The sequence below is a fragment of the Bombina bombina genome, chromosome 1, assembly GCF_027579735.1.
Source record: "Bombina bombina isolate aBomBom1 chromosome 1, aBomBom1.pri, whole genome shotgun sequence".
Classification (NCBI taxonomy): Eukaryota; Metazoa; Chordata; class Amphibia; order Anura; family Bombinatoridae; genus Bombina; species Bombina bombina.
Window position 1 is genome coordinate 451,848,356 of NC_069499.1, and position 18,726 is coordinate 451,867,081.

Sequence of the window (18,726 nt, forward strand, 5' to 3'; positions counted from 1 at the left end):
GATAAATCCTACTTGGTCTAAGTTTATGAGGTTCGGGAGTAATTTAGAGATACGTGTAGCAAATAGTTTAGCATAAATTTTAATGTCTAAATTAATCAAGGAGATTGGCCTGTAATTGGAGCATAAGGATGGGTCTTTTTGGGGTTTAGGAATAGTAATCACCGTTGCTTCCAAAAATTCCTGACTAAACCTACCCTGTTCTCTAGCGTGATTAAAGAATCTTAAGAGTAGTGGGGTTAGTTCGTTTATGTATGTTTTGTAGAAGGCTGCTGAGTAGCCATCTGGACCCGGAGTTTTAAAGGGTTTTAGACACTTTATTACATGTTTAATTTCCTTAGAGGTGAATGGGGATGAGTGTTTCTTGGTCGTCAGGTGTCAATGAGGGGAGGTTTAGGCTGCGAAGGTAGGAGCGTATTTTGTCAACAGGAGTTAGTTTGTCGCTTGCATTTTTTTCTAGATTGTACAGGTTTGAGTAGAATTTCTCAAAACAAGTACCGATATCTGAGGGTTTGCGGTGTGTCTGGTTCTCAAAGTGGATCTGGTGAATTCTTGAGGTACTCGCTCTGTTTTTGAGTTTATTTGCTAGTAGTGTATCTGCTTTGTTACTCTTATGATAAGTAATCTGTTTCAGTTTAAATAAGTTAGCCTGAGTGCGTTTTAGCTCTAGTTGGTTAATATGGTTTTTAATCTGTATAATTTGAGCTGTGGTATCATCTGAGGGTGTACTTCTATTTAGGAGTTCTAGTCGGCGCAATTCAATATGAGACTTGGAAAGGGGAAGGCCAGATAGTTTTTTAAGATGAGCTTGTTTTTTAATTATGAGACCTCTAAAGGTGGCCTTTGCCGCCCCCCATAATGTGTCGTCTCTGACCTGATTATTGTCGTTAGTTTGGCAGTAGAAGGTTATGTCTTTTCTCAAGGTTTCCTTAAATGCAGCATCCTGTAGGATGTCATGCGGGAGGCGCCAAGAAGGCTTCACATTATGTCGCTCCGCTGAGCGGAGAGTTACTGAGACTAGGTCATGATCTGACCATGGGCATAGGGAGATGCTAGAATGTTTGACTAGGTCAAGGGTTTCTGCTGAACAAAAGACATAATCGAGTCTGGAGTATGTTTTATGAGGGAATGAGAAGTGAGTGTAGTCTCTATCTCTAGCATGAAGTGAACGCCATACATCGAAGTAACTGAAGTGGGTAATTATTTGTCTGAACTTTTGGGAAAGTTGAGCAGGAGGGGTAATGTGTTTTGTCCGGGCAGTTCTTTTTCTGTCTAGTGCTGGGTCCCAAGTCATGTTGAAGTCCCCCGCTAGTAAAACTCTGCCTATTTTTATCCGGTCAACTGTATGTAGGATCTGTTTGAGGTATCTAGGCTGATGTGAGTTAGGTAGATAGATAGAAACTAAGGTATGGTCAGTATGGTCTAACTTACATGTTAGAATGAGAAATCTAGATTGGGGGTCTTTTAGGACTTGGATTGGTTCATAAGCTATTCTTTTATGGATTAAAATTGCCGTACCTCTAGCTTTTTTTGAAAAAGAGGTGTATTCAAGGACAGTGTAGTCTTTAGATGTTGTGTAAGGAGGATTGTCTGACGACCAATGTGTTTCCTGAAGGAATGCTACGTCAGGGTTATGGAATTTGAGTGATCTAGCCAAAAGGCTACGCTTATGTGGGGAGTTCAGGCCTCGTACATTGTGGGTTAGTATTTTAAGGGGTGGCATAGAGAGGTATGGAGAGTAGGTCAGATCTTTCAATACTGAGAATTAGTGTGAGTGGGGAGGATAGGGGGAGGGAAATAGGCAACAGATAGTGTGAAGAAGAGTTAGCGAAAATAGTTCGCTATGGTGGAGCCCTAGTGTGGGCTGCCTGTGATGGGGGGCAAAAAGCTAACAGAAACAGGGGTCTTTGGAATGGACCCTGCTCCGCAGTAATCATTGTAAATTAACTTGCTATTACATATGTGCAATACTTAAATTAAGACAACAACCTTAAACAACAATCTAACACTTAACTTAAATGTATTATCTAATAGTAAACTTTTCAAGCTTTAACTCAGTCTCAGTTATGATCTGTTGGAGACAGGTCAAACTTCCAGGTCAAATAAAGTCTAGGTAAGTTCCGTTAAAGGTTACCAGGCATGTTTTTACGGTGGGTTAGTTTTAGATTTCTTGGCTCTCTGCTCTTTGATAGTCCATTCGGGAGCCGAAGCTCTCAGCTTTGGATGGGTTGGCTGTAACGGTGGAGGCTGTTCCTGGTGTAGGCCCCATGTGGTCAGGAGAGCCATACCCTGAGGTATGGAGTTAATTGTGTAGCTCTGGTTGTTTCTGGTGACCACTAGGTTTGTAGGGTGGCCCCACCTGTATTTAATGTTGGCCTTCCTGAGCGTCAGGGTAATTTGTTGAAAGGTTTTACGGTACTGTAGGGTATGAGTTGAAAGATCGGGCAAGAGTTGAACATCCTTAAATTTTTCTGGCATAGGCGGTCTTTTGAAGGCTGCTTGCATAAGTTTGTCTTTATATATATAGCTGTGAAAGCAGACAATTACATCTCTTGGTTTGTCAGCTGGAGTAAGTTGTGATCTTAAAGCTCTATGGGCTCTCTCCATTGTATCAGTGTGTCCATCTGGGGTGCCCACGAGTACTGCAAACAGCTCCTTTAGGTAGGGTTGGAGATGAGTATTTTCTACGGTTTCTGGGATACCCCTAAACCGGATATTATTTCTGCGAGATCTGTCTTCGATGTCTGCCATTTTAAATTCAAGTTGAGTCATCTGATCTGCTAGGGTTTCAGAGTAAGTGAGCAGGTTTGATTGGTCTACTGCTAGATCATCCTGTTTCCGCTCTAGTGCTTCAACTCTTTCTCCAATCTCTGAGATTTCCTTTTTCAGTTCCGCAGAAGACCGTTGAATTTCCTGGGTGATAGAGCGCGTTTGACTGGCCAACATATGCTGTAGGGTAGCCTTAGTAATGTAATGATGTGATGGCGCTTCTGAGCGCACACTAGAATGAGATTCAGCATCGATCGACTCAGGGTCGCTCATCTCCTCGTTGGTGACAGGGTTAGATTCCTTTCCTGATTGGGTAAAGTGATCATAAACAGTCTTCTGAGTGGTAGTGGAGGGTTTCCCCTGACGCCTGGGCCCGTGGGGCATTGTGTTAAGACTGTTAGGTATGCCTGTAGGTTAAAGATTAACACCAACCTTCTCTTATAGAGCGCTCTGAAAACAATCTGAAAAGTATAAAGCACTGTACAGTAAAGTTTACTAGGTCTGATATGTATTGCTAGACTGCGGAGCAGGGGTCAATAACATTTTCTATATTTATGACATTTTGTTACAGCATCAAATAATAGATAGTAATTGAACCCTTCGATTTCAACATATAAATGCAGGTATGTGAGTCACTGGCACCCCAGGGGGTGGTGGGATACGACTATACAGAAGGGAAAAAGGAGAGGGGAAGTGACCAGTCCAGACTGGCTGGACCGGAAAGGGAGAGGTGCCAGAGAGAATTAACAGACAGTGTAACTCAGCGGAATATTGAGCAGGGGTGGATAAGATACCTTGCTATTAAGTCCTTAAATTGTTAGTTTAGGAGTGTAGGTGGAGGTGAAGTTCTACTGGATCTGAGAATTCAGAAGGTATGTTACAGTAGGGGGAGTGTGGTGTGGAAAGATCAGGCTATGTGTAATGAGTGTGTTTGCCACTACGTGTCAGTGTATGTGTGGCTAGGGGACCACGTCAGTATGTGTGTCTATGTGTATGCGCCTCGGGGGGTAAGTGTTGGTTAAACTTCTTGGTAGCTTTAGGTAAGTATATATGTTAGGCTAGGGTACTAGAACCTTTAGTGAAAGACCAGTGTTTTTTAGCCTTGCTGTCAGCACGTCATATCAATGAGGAGTTACACCAGCACTTATCATGATACACTTAAATACCTGTGGAAGAAAGATGTATGATTAAGGCAGCAGTATGAAATCACACTCCACCTCAGGCTGTGAACCTGAGGACAATAAAGCTGTCGCAGCAGCTATCATAAATAAAAAAGAGGTTAGTGTGAGAATGTCTCAATGGTAGGGGGTGTGAAAAGTTTCACTCCACAGAAAAAGAACAAGGTTGTGTTAATCAACAAAGGATACTCTGCATACACTTCACTGTAAGGTTTGGCTGTAGTGTCCAGTTCTCAGGGTCTAAGTTATGAGTATGTCTCAATCACTTGGGCTCCAGTTAGGGAAGTGAAGCAAGATGAATTGACCTTTCTATTGCTGAAGTTACTTAGTTTACTGTGTGTATTCTCTGCAGGGTTTGTTGATGGTCCTAGGTAGGATGGGGACAGTAATCAGTCCCAGTAAGTTGGGGCTGCTTCTCCAGCTGGGATATATCCTGTATGTGTGGCCCAAGTAGCTTAAGGCCCTCTGCAAGTGCTCAGTATAGTGGGCAGAGCTGTCTGTGCTGGTGTGCAGATGTATGCTTGTGACACAAGTGTCCTGCAGCAGGGAGTGAGAGTCTGCAGTATAAGTTACATGTCTGTCAGTAGGCCTCCAGCCCTTGCACAGCTCTCACAGTGAGTCAGCAAGTATTGAGTAAAAGGCTTCCCAATATCTCTAAGTCAGGAGCACTAAGGCCTGTATTTACAACCGCTCTGCATGGATCGATTCTCTGTAACTTTTGCACTCTCTCCCCTGGGGCAGTGTCTCTGTCAGACGATTGAGGGGGAAGGTATTGGTGTATGACCCACAGGCAAAATAGTCTTGTTAGCCTGATTTGTGATAGTATTTTTCAGCTGTGTCCCATGCTTTGTTTTGCTTTCTGTATCGGCAGTATCAGTTCTGCGTGTCTATGGGGCAATCTGAAAATGGCGTTTCGCGCCACTGCTGAGAAAACAGTTCCTCAAAGCCTAATGTAAAATGTCCTTTGTGCTGTCGTATGACGAGGGCGGGTAAGTGTGGCACTGTAAAAGTAATAACTGTGTTAGCCTGTTCGCTGCTCACACTTACTTGTTAGCCTGATTCGTGATAGTATTTTTCAGCTGTGCCCCATGCGTTGTTCTGCTTTCTGTAGCGGTAGTATCAGTTATGCTCCGGAGCGGATCCCCGACCCTCCGGAGCAGGATGAGGTAGGTTAGCTGATGTGAAATAGGGCGCAATTCGGCTTGCATAAACCAAAGTCACAAAGTAGAATCTCCCGGTGCTGCCGGGGTTCTTGTATCCGTCCCGACACTTCAACTGCCTCTGACGGCCTCCGCTCTTTAGGTGTCCTATGTCTGATCCGGACTCTCAACAGTGATCCCCCAGCTTCTGTTTAGACAGGGACTCTTTGTCAGAGGGTGTCCACAAAAGTATAGGTGTTAGGGCTTCCCTTTACAGGAATAATAAACTTATTTAGAGATAGCTATGGAGGAGCTCTATGATATGGCGACTGGTCTGTTCGGCAGCTAGCTCCGCCCCCCCTTGTGGTACGGCTTTTAACGCTAAATAAATAGACATTGCGCTGGAAATACCAGAAACGCATATTGCGAGTCGCGGCGGTATAGCTATACCGCAAGCATTTTAGCCTGTAATGCAACGTCCATTCCGTACTTAAAAAATTACGTTCAAGTGTGGGATTTTCATAGCACCTGTATTACAGGTTGTGTGGTTTGGCTAAAATGCTTGCTTTACAGCATATACCGACATGATCCATACCGCCATCTGAGAGCAGTAGTTATGGATTTTGTCTAATAAAAATGTTTCACAAAACTCATAACTAAAATGTTACAAAGTACACTAACTCCCATAAACTACCTATTAACCCCTAAATTGCCACCCTCCTGTATCCCAAACACTATATTAAACTTATTAACCCCTAATCTGCCGCCCACCCACATTGCGACTATTAAATAGTTATTAACCCCTATTCTGCCGCCCACCCACATCACCAATATTATTTAAATATATTAACCCCTAAATCGCCGCTCCCCGACATCGCCGACACTAAATAAACCTATTAACCCCTAAACCTACGGGCCCCCACTGAATAAACCTAATTACCCCTACACTGCCGGCCCCCCACATTGCAAAACACTAAATTAAACTTTTTTTTTATTTCACAGGTAAATTTCTTATTTATTTTAAGATAGTTAAATTGTAATTTTAATTTAAAGTTAGAGGGTGTTAGGTTTAGGGGTTAATAGTTTAATTTAGTGTTTTGCGAAGTGTGGGGCGGCGGATTAGGGGTTGATAACTTTATTTAGTGGTGGCGATGTCGGGGAGCGGAGGATTAGGCGTTAATAGCTTTTATTATTGTCGGCGATGTCGAGGAGCGGCGTATTAGGGGTTAATAACTTTATTTTGTGTTGGTGATGTTGGGGGCGGTAGATTAGGGGTGTTTAAACTTGGGGTTTATGTTAGAGTGTTAGGTTTAAACGTAATTTTCTTTTCCCCATACACATCAATGGGTTGTGTTACGGTGATCTCCATTCCGCATTTCAGGTGTCAGTTTTTTTTCTAACACTTTCTCCCTATTGATGTCTATGGGGGAAAGTGTGCACGAGCACGTAAACTCAGCACTTCGCTTTTGTGCGGTATGGAGCTTAACGCGCCATAACGCACAACACAAGGAGGCTTTTCAGTAACTCATAATGGCAGCGCTATGGAGAGTGAAATAACCCAATTTTTTTTGCGTTATTTTTGCACCCTGTTTAGCGCAAAACTCGTAATCTAGGCGAGTGTCAATTAACATGAAGATCAAACTCCTAGAAATTATTGGGAAATATGTAAATAATAATAAGATTAAAATTAAAAAAAAATTAAGGCTCAATTGTTAAATAGTGAAGCAAGCCGTCCCAGATAATATATTAAGTAATATCAAAAATAATATAGTAAGATATCCAATTATACAATAACACACAGCAATAATTTTGATATACAATGGTAAGATGGAGATCAAATATTCTTTGTTTGTAACCAAGCACAATCGTTCACAAACTTAAACAACAATCAAAGAGACAGTATCATTTTCGAATACAAAGTAAACACTGCAACATACAGATGAAAAGATACAATCATTAGAACAATAAAAGAACAACAACAAAATGGCAAAGTATTGATCATATGCTCAATGCAGATAAAAAGAATTGATTTAAAATGTAAACGTTATCAACCAATGGCAGTTAATCAGGAAACTCTATCTAAATTCCTATGGGCTTTTAAAAAGATTACACAAGCTATATACTAAATGAAGTTGATCCACTGACACACAAGTAAATTATCCAATCAAAAATAGAGGGAGGGATTTGTATGTGAATAAATAGTCGCAAACTCAGCTGGTGCGTACCCTTCTGAAGAAGCACGATGTGAAACGCACGTCAGGGGTGCACATTTTGGGAGCATAGCCTCCTTATTTTTTATCTTTGTGGCTTACTCCTAACCAAATATAACCTGTCTAAAAATAATAGTTAGCATAATGTTAATCTCAGCTCTTGCTATAGAAGGAGCTTAGGGGTAGATTTAACAAGTGCTGGGCGGACATGATTCGCTGTAGCGAATCATGTCCACCCGACATTGCTAAATGCCATACAGCATACACTGTGTCCGCATTTTCACATTGCAAAAGCATTTCTTGTGAAATGCTTGTGCAATACTGCCCCCCCCCTCTCACTCGTGGCCAATTGGCTGCTAGCAGGGGGTGTCAATCATCCCAATCGGATCAGGATGATTGCAGTCCGCCACCTAAAAGGTTGCGAGAAGTTAAGAAACAGCGGTCTTACGTTTCAGGCTCGCCTGAAACTTCGGGCATAGAAAGCAGCATCCGCTGCTTGTTAAATCTACCCCTGTGTCTCAGAGGGATTAAAAAGACATAATCTAACGTGACTACCGATACAATGAGCTTTGATAAATATAATTGAATATATTTGTTTATTTTCTCTAAAGGCAGTGTTAACATTTTTGCAGGATTCAGGAGTTTAAGTAATTTTAAGTCAGTGTGTGTTGTTTGCATAATAATCTCTAATAAACTAGTGTGAATGAGTAGTAAGCATGTGTATCACTAATTAACCCTAACTGCATTAACTAATATTAAAATAGGAGGCTCAGCAATCTTTTTGGCACATTTGGATGTGCTTTTTAGTAAAAGAAAATGGATCACTCCAAGCTTTTGTCTGTGAGGCAAATGCCAGAAGTAATTATTTTCCAGATTGTGAAAGATTATCAAATAATGCAGCAAGGGGAAGTCCCCCAGAACTTATCCAGTCAACCAGTTAAATGGTCAACTCAAAGTACAGCATAAGCACTGCAAGTGAATGAATATAAGATTAAACTTTATTAATCTGTTTTAAAAAAGACAAGGCAAGGAGGCCTATTTATCAAATGTTTGTCAGACCTGATCTGACAGTGCGGATCAGGTCCGACAGACATCGCTGAATGCGGAGAGCAATACGCTCTCCGCATTCAGCATTGCACCATCTGCTCTTGTGAGCTGCTGGTGCAACGCCACCCCCTGCAGACTCGCATCGGCCACCAGCAGGGGGATTTCAATCAACCTGATCGTACTCGATCGGGTTGAGTTGTGGCGATCTCTGTCAGCCTCATCAGAGCAGGCGGACAGGTTATGGAGCAGCAGTCTTTAGACCGCTGCTTCTTAACTGCTGTTTCTGGCGAGTCTGAAGTCTCACCAGAAACACGGGCCCACAAGCTCCATACAGAGCTTTATAAATGGGCCTCAAGGAGAGAAATAAAACAAACTAGTGCACTTGTTTGTTTTCCATCCTTGCCTTTTTAAAATTGATTATTAAAGATTCTCTTTATTAGTTATGATTAATAAACAACTTAGTTTCACTAGAGTTATGTTTACATTTATGTTCTATGTTTTGTCTCTTGTATAGCCGAATCTCTGAAGAAAATGATTTCCGAGTTTGTCCCTATTTTGTTGGTCATGGAATAGGTTCCTTTTTTCATGGGCATCCAGAAATTTGGCACCACGGTAAGTGAATCTGAATTCCCAGGTAGGCAAACCATTTTCTATAATATGATGAGTATCATTTTTGTTAAAAGACAAAAAAATGTAATCAGTGTTGCAGTTAGGTTAATAGTGGGCATATGTTAGTCCAAGGGCCTCATGGCCAGCAAAGGCTTTGCCTTGTGGCCCCAGTTCTTCTCTTGAGCAGGACAGAATCGCCTAGATTGACTGATTTAGGCGTTGCTTTACCTATCTTTCCCAGCATTCCGTTAATGGGAGTTTCTGCCATTTCAGCTGTAGTTGCAACACATGCCCAATAAATTATGGCAAAAGACTGGGGTGTACGGAACACGGTCAAAACCATCGGTCCTTGCATACAGAGTGAACACAATAGATTTAAGATACTCTGCTACAAACGGTACTTGGAGTGCCGTAGCTGAACGGCTGATCAGGCTGTAGTAAATCAGGAGGAGCAAAAGGATGCAGGCACTACTAGGTTAGTCAAAATGTATAAAAACATACCTTTATTACTTCAAATAAAAACAGGAGTGTATCCCAAACAGAGGGCAGACAAAGACAAGGACAGTCTAACGCGTTTCGCGCCCCCTAGTGGCGCTTATTCATAGACTCTATGAATCTATGAATAAGCGCCACTAAGGGGCGCGAAATGCGTCAGACTGTCCTTGTCTTTGTCTAGTGTATCCCAAACAGAGGGCAGAACCCCTAGACTCTGAGTCTATGAATAAGCGCCACTAAGGGGCGTGAAATGCGTCAGACTGTCCTTGTCTTTGTCTACCCTCTGTTTGGGATACACTCCTGTTTTTATTTGAAGTAATAATGGTATGTTTTTATACATTTTGACTAACCTAGTACTGCCTGCATCCTTTTGTTCCGCCAATAAATGATACCTCACACTTCAAACAAGAACTTCTAGAAACACAGAAAATCAATAATTACAAATTGTGTTATTGTAAAATATTCACGTCTGTTTTTTTATGATTAAAGGGACAGTAAAGTTAAAATTAAACTTTCATGATTCAGAGTATGCAGTTTTAAATGACTTTCCATTTTACCTCTATTATCTAATTTGCTTTGTTTGCTTGGAATAATTTCCTGCAATGCATACCTAGGTAGGCTCAGGAGCAGCAATGCACTAATGAGGGCTGAATGCTGATTGGTGGCTTCACATATATATGCCTCATGTCATTGACTCATCACCAGATGTGTTCCTCTAGCTCCCTGTAGTGTATTGCTGCTCATTTAAAAAAGAAACCAAGAAAATGCTAATTGAAGTAAACTGGAAATTTGTTTAAAATGGTATGTTCTGTCTGAATTGTAAAAAAAAAAACATTTTATTTAAAGGTACACTGAAACCAATTTTTTTTTTTTTCTTTCGTGCTTCAGATAGAGCATGCAATTTTAAGCGACTTTCTAATTTACTCCTATTATCAAATGTTCTTCATTCTCTTGGTATCTTTATTTGAAAAGCAAGACTGTAAGTTTAGATGCCGGCCCATTTTTTGTGAAGTACCTGGGTTGTTTTTGCTGATTGGTGGATAAATTCACCCACCAATAAACAAGTGCTGTCCATGGTCCTGAAGCAAAAATTGGCTGGCTCCTTAACTTAGATGCCTTCTTTTTCAAACAAAAATAGCAAGAGAACAAAGAAAAATTGATAATAGGGGTAGATTAGAAAGTTGCTTAAAATTGCATGCTCTATCTGAATTTCGAAAGAAAAAATTTGGGTTCAGTGTCCCTTTAAGTAGTGTCACTGGATCTAGGGGTTCTTATTGGTGTAGCCATGGGTATTCTGGGGCATTCTAGAGGAATGTTCGGGAATTTTCACCTTGACATTGACTGAGCATAAAAACTTTATTGTCCCTATGAAGTATCTTGTCTCATTATTTCAAAGCTGACAATGTATTCTTGTTTTTATTTTCATTTTATTTCACTGTTTTCAAGTTTTCTTTTTGTACATAATTTAGCATGGACTACTTTATAGATGGAGATGTTCAAGTTGTAATATATCTGAAGTTTATGAGTGCCATTCGAGGAGCGTAGGTGTTTTACTAGATTTCCACTCTTTAGGAATTAGTTTCTTGGCGCTATTATTCATTATGAGAAAGAGGGTCATGTTTAGTTTGTTCTATAAATTAGGAGTTTTCAGGAATAGTAATAGATGCAAATTGGGTGTTATAGTAAATACCTATTACCGAGGAGATAGATTTAAAGGGGCGTTTCCAAAAGTCTATGATGTTGGGACAAAACCACCAAATGTGGTGCATTGTACCCGTTTGTCCGCATCCTCTCCAACACTTGTTGCTAATTTGGGGGTTAGATTTGTGTAGTCTGGAGGGTGTTAAGTACAATCTGCTGGTAAACTTAAAGTGCATTTCCTGTATGGTTGCGGAAGATGATGCTTTTATGGCTATTTAGGTATTTTATTTTTATTTCATTTTTTTGTATCTTATCACACTTGAACAACACTTTAAAACTGCTTTGTCTGATGTCTTTAGGGTACATTTTAGAATGCTCTGAATATTCTCCTTAGCTTTTCCTCACGCACACCCACTGAAAGCAGTTAGTTAACTACTAATTCTACTAAAAAAACAAGAAACTAATTAACCAATTAATTTTATTAAAACATGTTTTCTTTGTTCTAGTTTTGCAGTCAGGTCTTTTTCTGTCTGTACAATTAGTGCATTACAGATTTTAAAAAAACTCACCAGCCTACAATTGGGGAGACGCAACCACAAGACCTAATATGAATAGATAATTGTGACACCAATTGCAAAGAAACTTCATATGTGCCTAATGAATGCCCCTGTACAGCCTATTTACTAATGCTCTGCAACTTATTTATATAAGAAAACTTTCTAATTTTGACATCTTGCTTACAATTTCAAGTTTGTTTTTGGAAAATACTGTGTACGTTAAAGGGATAGTCTAGTCAAAATGAAACTTTCATGATTCAGATAGAGCATGAAATTTTATGCAACTTTCTAATTTAGTCCTATTATATTTTTTGTCTTTATTCTCTTGGTATCTTTATTTGAAAAAGCAGAAATGTAAGCTTAGGAGCCAGCCCATTTTTGGTTTAGCACCTGGGTAGTGCTTGCTGATTGGTGTCTTAATGTAGCCACCAATCAGGAAACGCTAACCAGGTTCTGAACCAAAAATGGTCCGGCTCCCAAGCTTATATTTTTGCCTTTTCAAGTAAAGATCCCAAGAGAACAAAGAAAATTTGATAACAGGAGTAAATTAGAAAGTTGCTTAAAATTGCATGCTCTATCTGAATCATGAAAGTTTTATTTTGACTAGACTATGGGGGATATTTATCAAAGGTCTGGCAGACCTGATCTGACAGTGCGGATCAGGTCCGCCAGACCTTGCTGAATGCAGAGATCAATACGCTCTCCGTATTCAGCATTGCACCAGCAGCTCTTGTGAGCTGCTGGTGCAACGCCGCCCCCTACAGATTCGCGGCCAATCGACCACCAGCAGGAGGGTGTCAATCAACCCGATCATACTCGATCGGGTTGAATTGCAGCGATGTCTGTCCGCTTGCTCAGAGCAGACGGACAGGTTATGGAGCAGCGGTCTTTAGACCGCTGCTTCATAACTGCCCTCAAACTCCATCCGGAGCTTGATAAATCGGCCCCTATATCATTAAATACACATTTTACCATCTACATTGAACATGTTTTTATCTGTATAATTTAAGGATGATTTGTATAGCATACTTAAAATTAGCATTTTTTTTCTGTAGGTTTTTAACACTTATGTTTTTATATATACTGTTTACAGCAGTTGTTATGGGTAGTACAATTCTGATTTTGACAGCAATTTGAAATGCTTATTTTATTGAACACTGTCCTGAAACACTGCATACAGAAATGTAGGTTATGCACCTTAGTGACATACTCGGCTCACAATGTAAAATTTATATCATCTTATCGTGGACCTCATAGCATTGATTGATCATTTTGGATCATCTCGCATGAGTAGAGAATGTTAGGTCAGAGGGCCCTTAGTTTGCCCCCTAATGGGTTTAAAACATTGGGTTTGTGCAATTAAAGAACAAAAATCAAAATCCATTATTGGTTTCTACAAGAGAATGACCTGCCATGTAGATGAACGCTTCATAAATGTCAGTATATCTGCAGATGCAGTTAGGAATATAAAGAAAATTACATTTATGTTTTAAGTTTCCATTAGGAGAGCAATGAAACCAGGAATTTATTTGCTGTTTGCATTTCAGTGAGGCATGAACATATATTTGATGCTAATTTATTTGCTTAGTATGTCATTTTCTTCTGCTGTAAACTTCGATCCCTATTATACTTTAAAGCTGATTTAAAGAAATATGGTGAAGTATGATGAAACTCATTTGCATATGCTTAATCAGAATAACCTGCTTCAATGGATACACGGTTTGCTGAGTTTTTCTGCAGACAAGTCACTTTATTTATTTGGATCTGCAGAAGTGTTACACAAAGCATTATTTTATATGTGGTGGAGGGATTTTGTCACCTTTTTATTAATCAGGGCAAATAAAATAAGTAATGTAAAATGGATATTAAGGCTGAATCATGAGAGAAGACAGGTGGTTCTTCTGTATGTGAAGTTCTGCTAGGCAGTCTGAATGTAGTCATGCCCATACCTAAACATATAATGTCATACCTGAGTCTTATATATGCAGTAGCTTGTTTCCAATATGACAAACTTCCATATGTAGCTATGACTCTGACTCAGATATTTCTTGAAACAACATACCTGTAACCTGTTGCTTCAGTGTCTTTTCTCTCCAGGTTATGCTTATAACACTGTGTTGATTGACATGAAGACAGCAAGCTTGAGATGGTGCTATATGTACTTGCTGGCCACCAAAAACTCTCATACAGGCTTTTTAAATTAGGCCCTTCATATGCCTTTTATTGTTTTCATCCACTTAGGTGCTCAGCATGTTGGGTAGAAAATACTGCAGCATTTTTGGGGATATTTCACTATTCTTAAGGGACTTGTATAGAAAGAATGTACAATGTACAATAAATGGTCTTTAAATTATCTGTTAAATGTTAACTTTTATGCCACTTGTGCCTTTCAGATGTCTACAGAAGAGCTACTTATTGTTCTTATTCTGAAACAATACATACATATAAAACCAATAACATTAACTCCAATTTCAAAAAATCAGTACAGCTCTTTAGGTTAATTATTTGGAAATAATGTATGATAAGAATACCTCATTAGTTTTATTAAAGTTGAAGACCTATTTCTCAAATTAGACCATTAAAATTCATTGAATCTAAATCTAAATTGTGTAAAGACAGCATCTTGGACTGTCTTTAGACTGTGTCTGATGGACTTTCTTAATGTGGGATACAGGGAAGTGTCTATAATTGAGTCTCTTATAATACAAAATCATGTCAGTGTGGTTTGGTATAATGACTAAATAGCAGTAGGAAATAATGGCATGAGAAAATAAAATGCAGTCCTAAGCATCCTTATGACCTTAGTAAGATGTAATCAAATTTATATTTATTTCCTGATACAACCAATCATTTCTTTTGTGTGTGATTGCTGGGAGTGGACATTGCACACTTGGTAAAAATGGTATATAAATGCCACTGTTACGTGATCTCGGCATGTTGAATTATATACCATTTACCATGGGGTGACACCTGGGGAAAAACTAGTAATTAAAAAAAAGGGTTAGAATCCCATATTTTTTCTTTGTTTTAAGCCCAAGAGCTAAATGGGCCCTGATAATTACCCCTTAATTTAAAGGGGAAAAAATGAATTTTTATATATTTTATGCAATTTATGCAAAAACTAAAGATTAATGTTATGTCATACTGCTTTGTGAGCTCACACACAAAACCTCAGAACTATAACATTTGCATGCGTATAATGTCTAAATTAAAAAAAAATCCTACTACATAGTAATATTAAAGGGACATGATACCCAAATGTTGAAGCACTTGAACGAAAGCCGACTAGAAAATCTAGATCACTAGATGTAAAAAGCTGACTAGAAAATATCACCTGAACATGTCTATGTAAAAAAAATCAGGCTGCTAGTCCCAGGACTTGCAAGGGAGTGTGCATCTGGCATGTGCAGACACAGTCATGTTATTTACCTATTCAGTTTAAGGAAGTTTACTATAAAACCTCACAAGATTTTAGTGCCTTCTCATGAGAACATAGCAAAGCAATTACATGACTTCAGCACTGGTGATGCTGATTGGCTATTTTTTTCAACTTGCAGCTGAACAGCAGCTGAAGTATAACTATTCACAGAGCACTTACCGTGGTAAGCTGAAGAGATTTTAATGCAAAATATCTTTCCTTTTTGCATATAAATGTTCATGTCAGCTTTTTACAGTTATGCTGCATCACTTTCAAGTGATTTAGCATGTGAGTATTATGTCCCTTTAAGGGCCAGATTACAAGGGGCGCACTAATCTGGTTTATCATGGCTGTTTGCGTGCATCGGATGTAGCAAGTATTACAAGTTGAAAATAAATGCGATTGCTTGAGTGTAATTGAATTTAACGAGCGTCAGAGCTCTGGTAAACTATTTCATGAAACAAAAAAGTGTCACAAAACACATCAAAAATACATTACAAAGTACAATTACACTCATAATAACACTATCTAAAAAATATATATATTGCACAAAAAAGTTATAAGGGCTCAAAGATATGAGGTCTCAGGTGTTGGTTGAGGCAGGCAAAGGACTTTATAATAAAGATACATACATATACTTGTTTAAATATGTATCTGTATGTATATATATATATATATATATATATATATATATATGTGTGTGTGTGTTTATATGTGTGTACAGATGTATTTATATGTGTATATATGTATTTACCGGCATATATACATATATAAACACATAGACACATATGTATACATATATAGACATATATATATATATAAACATTGGAGCTGTTTGCATCCAAGTAGCTGAAAACATGTAAAATCATTATTTATGCAATATTTATATTTAATACAGTGTTTACCTAGGTATTTACTGTAAATATTTCACATTCCAATGTTCTTCACATAGGGGAATATATTTTAAGTATTTATAAATAGATATGTATATATATATATATATATATATATATATATATATACACACAAACCTATATATAATCATATAGATATATATTGTACCAAAATACTATCAGATATATGCAGAAATATGTATTTATGGATAAAAAGAACATATTTTCTTTGTAAAGAACATTGGAATGTTCTATTGACTTCTATGGAGGAATACGTTAACGTGGTCGCGATATTCTAACTTTGGCTTTTTGCGCTTCGGGTTAGCACGTGAGTGAAAACTTCTTACTTTCAACTTGTAATATGAGCCCTAGCCGACACACGCAAAAAGCTTACTTCTAGCTGATTTTGAGTACAAGCGGGGGCGTATAGTGTATAGATATAAGAATTCTTCATAAAACCCATATGCTATTAATTATATCCCACAGCACAAATTGTGTTAAAAATATATGTGATTAATTTTCACTCCACTGAAAGGCAATGTATTTTCTTTCATGTAATTGGCAAGAGTCCATGAGTTAGTGACGTATGGGGTATACAATCCTACCAGGAGGGGCAAAGTTTCCCAAATCTCAAAATGCCTATAAATACACCCCTCACCACACCCACAATTCAGTTTTACAAACTTTGCCTCCTATGGAGGTGGTGAAGTAAGTTTGTGCTAAGATTTCTACATTGACATGCGCTTCTCAGCATTTTGAAGCCCGATTCCTCTCAGAGTATAGCGAATGTCAGAGGGATGTGAAGGGAGTATCACGTATTGAATGCAATGGTTTTCCTCACGGGAGATCTATTTCATAGGTTCTCTGATATCGGTCGTAGAGATTCATCTCTTACCTCCCTTTTCAGATCGACAATATACTCTCATATACCATTACCTCTACTGATAACTGTTTCAGTACTGGTTTGCTATCTGCTATATGTGGATGGGTGTCTTTCGGTAAGTATGTTTTTATTACGTAAGACACCTCAGCTATGGTTTGGCACTTTATGCATTAATATAAAGTTCTAAATATATGTATTGTACTTATATTTGCCATGAGTCAGGTTCATGTATTTCCTTATTGCAGACTGTCAGTTTCATATTTGGGAAAATAAAAATATTAAGAAATATTTTTCTTACCTGGGGTTTTAAATTGACTACATTTTTCTTTGCAAATTGCGTGAAGGATTAGGCCCGCGGGTGCGCCAAATGCTAGACTTTATTGTGTCATTCTTGGCACGATAATTTTTTGGCGCGAAAGTACGTCCGTTGACGCAAGTTCGTCATTTCCAGTGTCATAGTTGACGCCGAGTTCCTTACACAAGGTTGCGTCGTTAGTGACGCAAGTATCCAGACGTTGTTGGCGCCAAAAAAATTTCAGTTATGCTGTACGTCATACTTGGCACCAAATTTTTCATTATTTTGTCACTCCATTGCTATTTGCCTCTTGCCTTTTTCTATGTCAGAGGGCTATGCTATTTGCATTTTTTCCCATTCCTGAAACTGTCATATAAGGAAATTGATAACTTTGCTTTATATGTTGTTTTTTCTTTTACATTTTGCAAGATGTCTCAATCTGATCCTGTCTCAGAAGTATCTGTTGGAACTTTGCTGCCTGATATCGGTTCTACCAAAGCTAAGTGCATTTGTTGTAAACTTGTCGAGATTACATCTTCGAATGTCATTTGTAATAGTTGTCATGATAAACTTTTACATGCAGATAATGTGTCCATCAGTAATAGTACATTGCCGGTTGCAGTTCCTTCAACTTCTAATGTACATGATATTCCTATGAATTTTAAAGAATTTGTTACTGATTCTATTCAGAAGGCTCTGTCTGCTTTTCCGCCTTCTAATAAACGTAAAAAGTCTTTTAAAACTTCTCATAAGATTGTTGAAATTTCAAATGACCGATAACATAATGAATTATCCTCCTCTGATGAGGCTCTATCTGATTCAGAAGATCCTTCCTCAGATATTGAAACTGACAAATCTACTTATTTATTTAAAATGGAGTATATTCGTTCTTTGTTAAAAGAAGTGTTAATTACTTTGGATATTGAGGAAACTAGTCCTCTTGACATTAAAACTAGTAAACGTTTAAATTCTGTTTTTAAACCTACTGTGGTTACTCCAGAGGTTTTTCCTATTCCTGATGCTATTTCTGATATGATTTCTAAGGAATGGAATAAGCCGGGTACTTCTTTTATTCCTTTTTCAAGGTTTAAAAAATTGTATCCTTTACCAGCAATTTCAATAGAGTTTTGGGAAAAGATCCCCAAAGTTGATGGGGCTATTTCTACTCTTGCTAAACGTACCACTATTCCTTTGGAAGATAGTACTTCTTTTAAGGATCCTTTAGATAGGAAACTTGAATCTTATCTAAGGAAAGCTTATTTATATTCAGGTCATCTTCTCATGCCTGCAATTTCTTTAGCTGATGTTGCAGCTGCATCAACTTTTTGGTTGGAAAATTTAGAGCAACAAGAATTGGATTCTGACTTATCGAGATTTGTTCGCTTACTGCAACATGCTAATCATTTTATTTGTGATGCCATTTTTTATATTATCAAAATTGATGTTAGATCCATGTCTTTAGCTATTTTAGCTAGAAGAGCTATGTGGCTTAAATCTTGGAATGCTGATATGACATCTATGTCTAGATTGCTATCTCTTTCTTTCCAAGGTAATAATTTATTTGGTTCTCAGTTGGATTCTATTATTTCAACTAT

General features: G+C 38.4%; 1 protein-coding gene across 4 annotated transcripts in view; it reads left to right on the forward strand.

Moving 5' to 3' along the window:
- METAP1D (methionyl aminopeptidase type 1D, mitochondrial) overlaps positions 1-18,726 on the forward strand; it is a 764,107-nt gene that overhangs the window by 702,643 nt on the left and 42,738 nt on the right. For all 4 annotated transcript variants that reach the window (XM_053698437.1, XM_053698438.1, XM_053698439.1 and 1 more), the window contains one exon: positions 8,855-8,952. In XM_053698437.1, the coding sequence (XP_053554412.1) occupies positions 8,855-8,952 (98 nt within the window). The remainder of the gene's footprint in view (positions 1-8,854; positions 8,953-18,726) is intronic.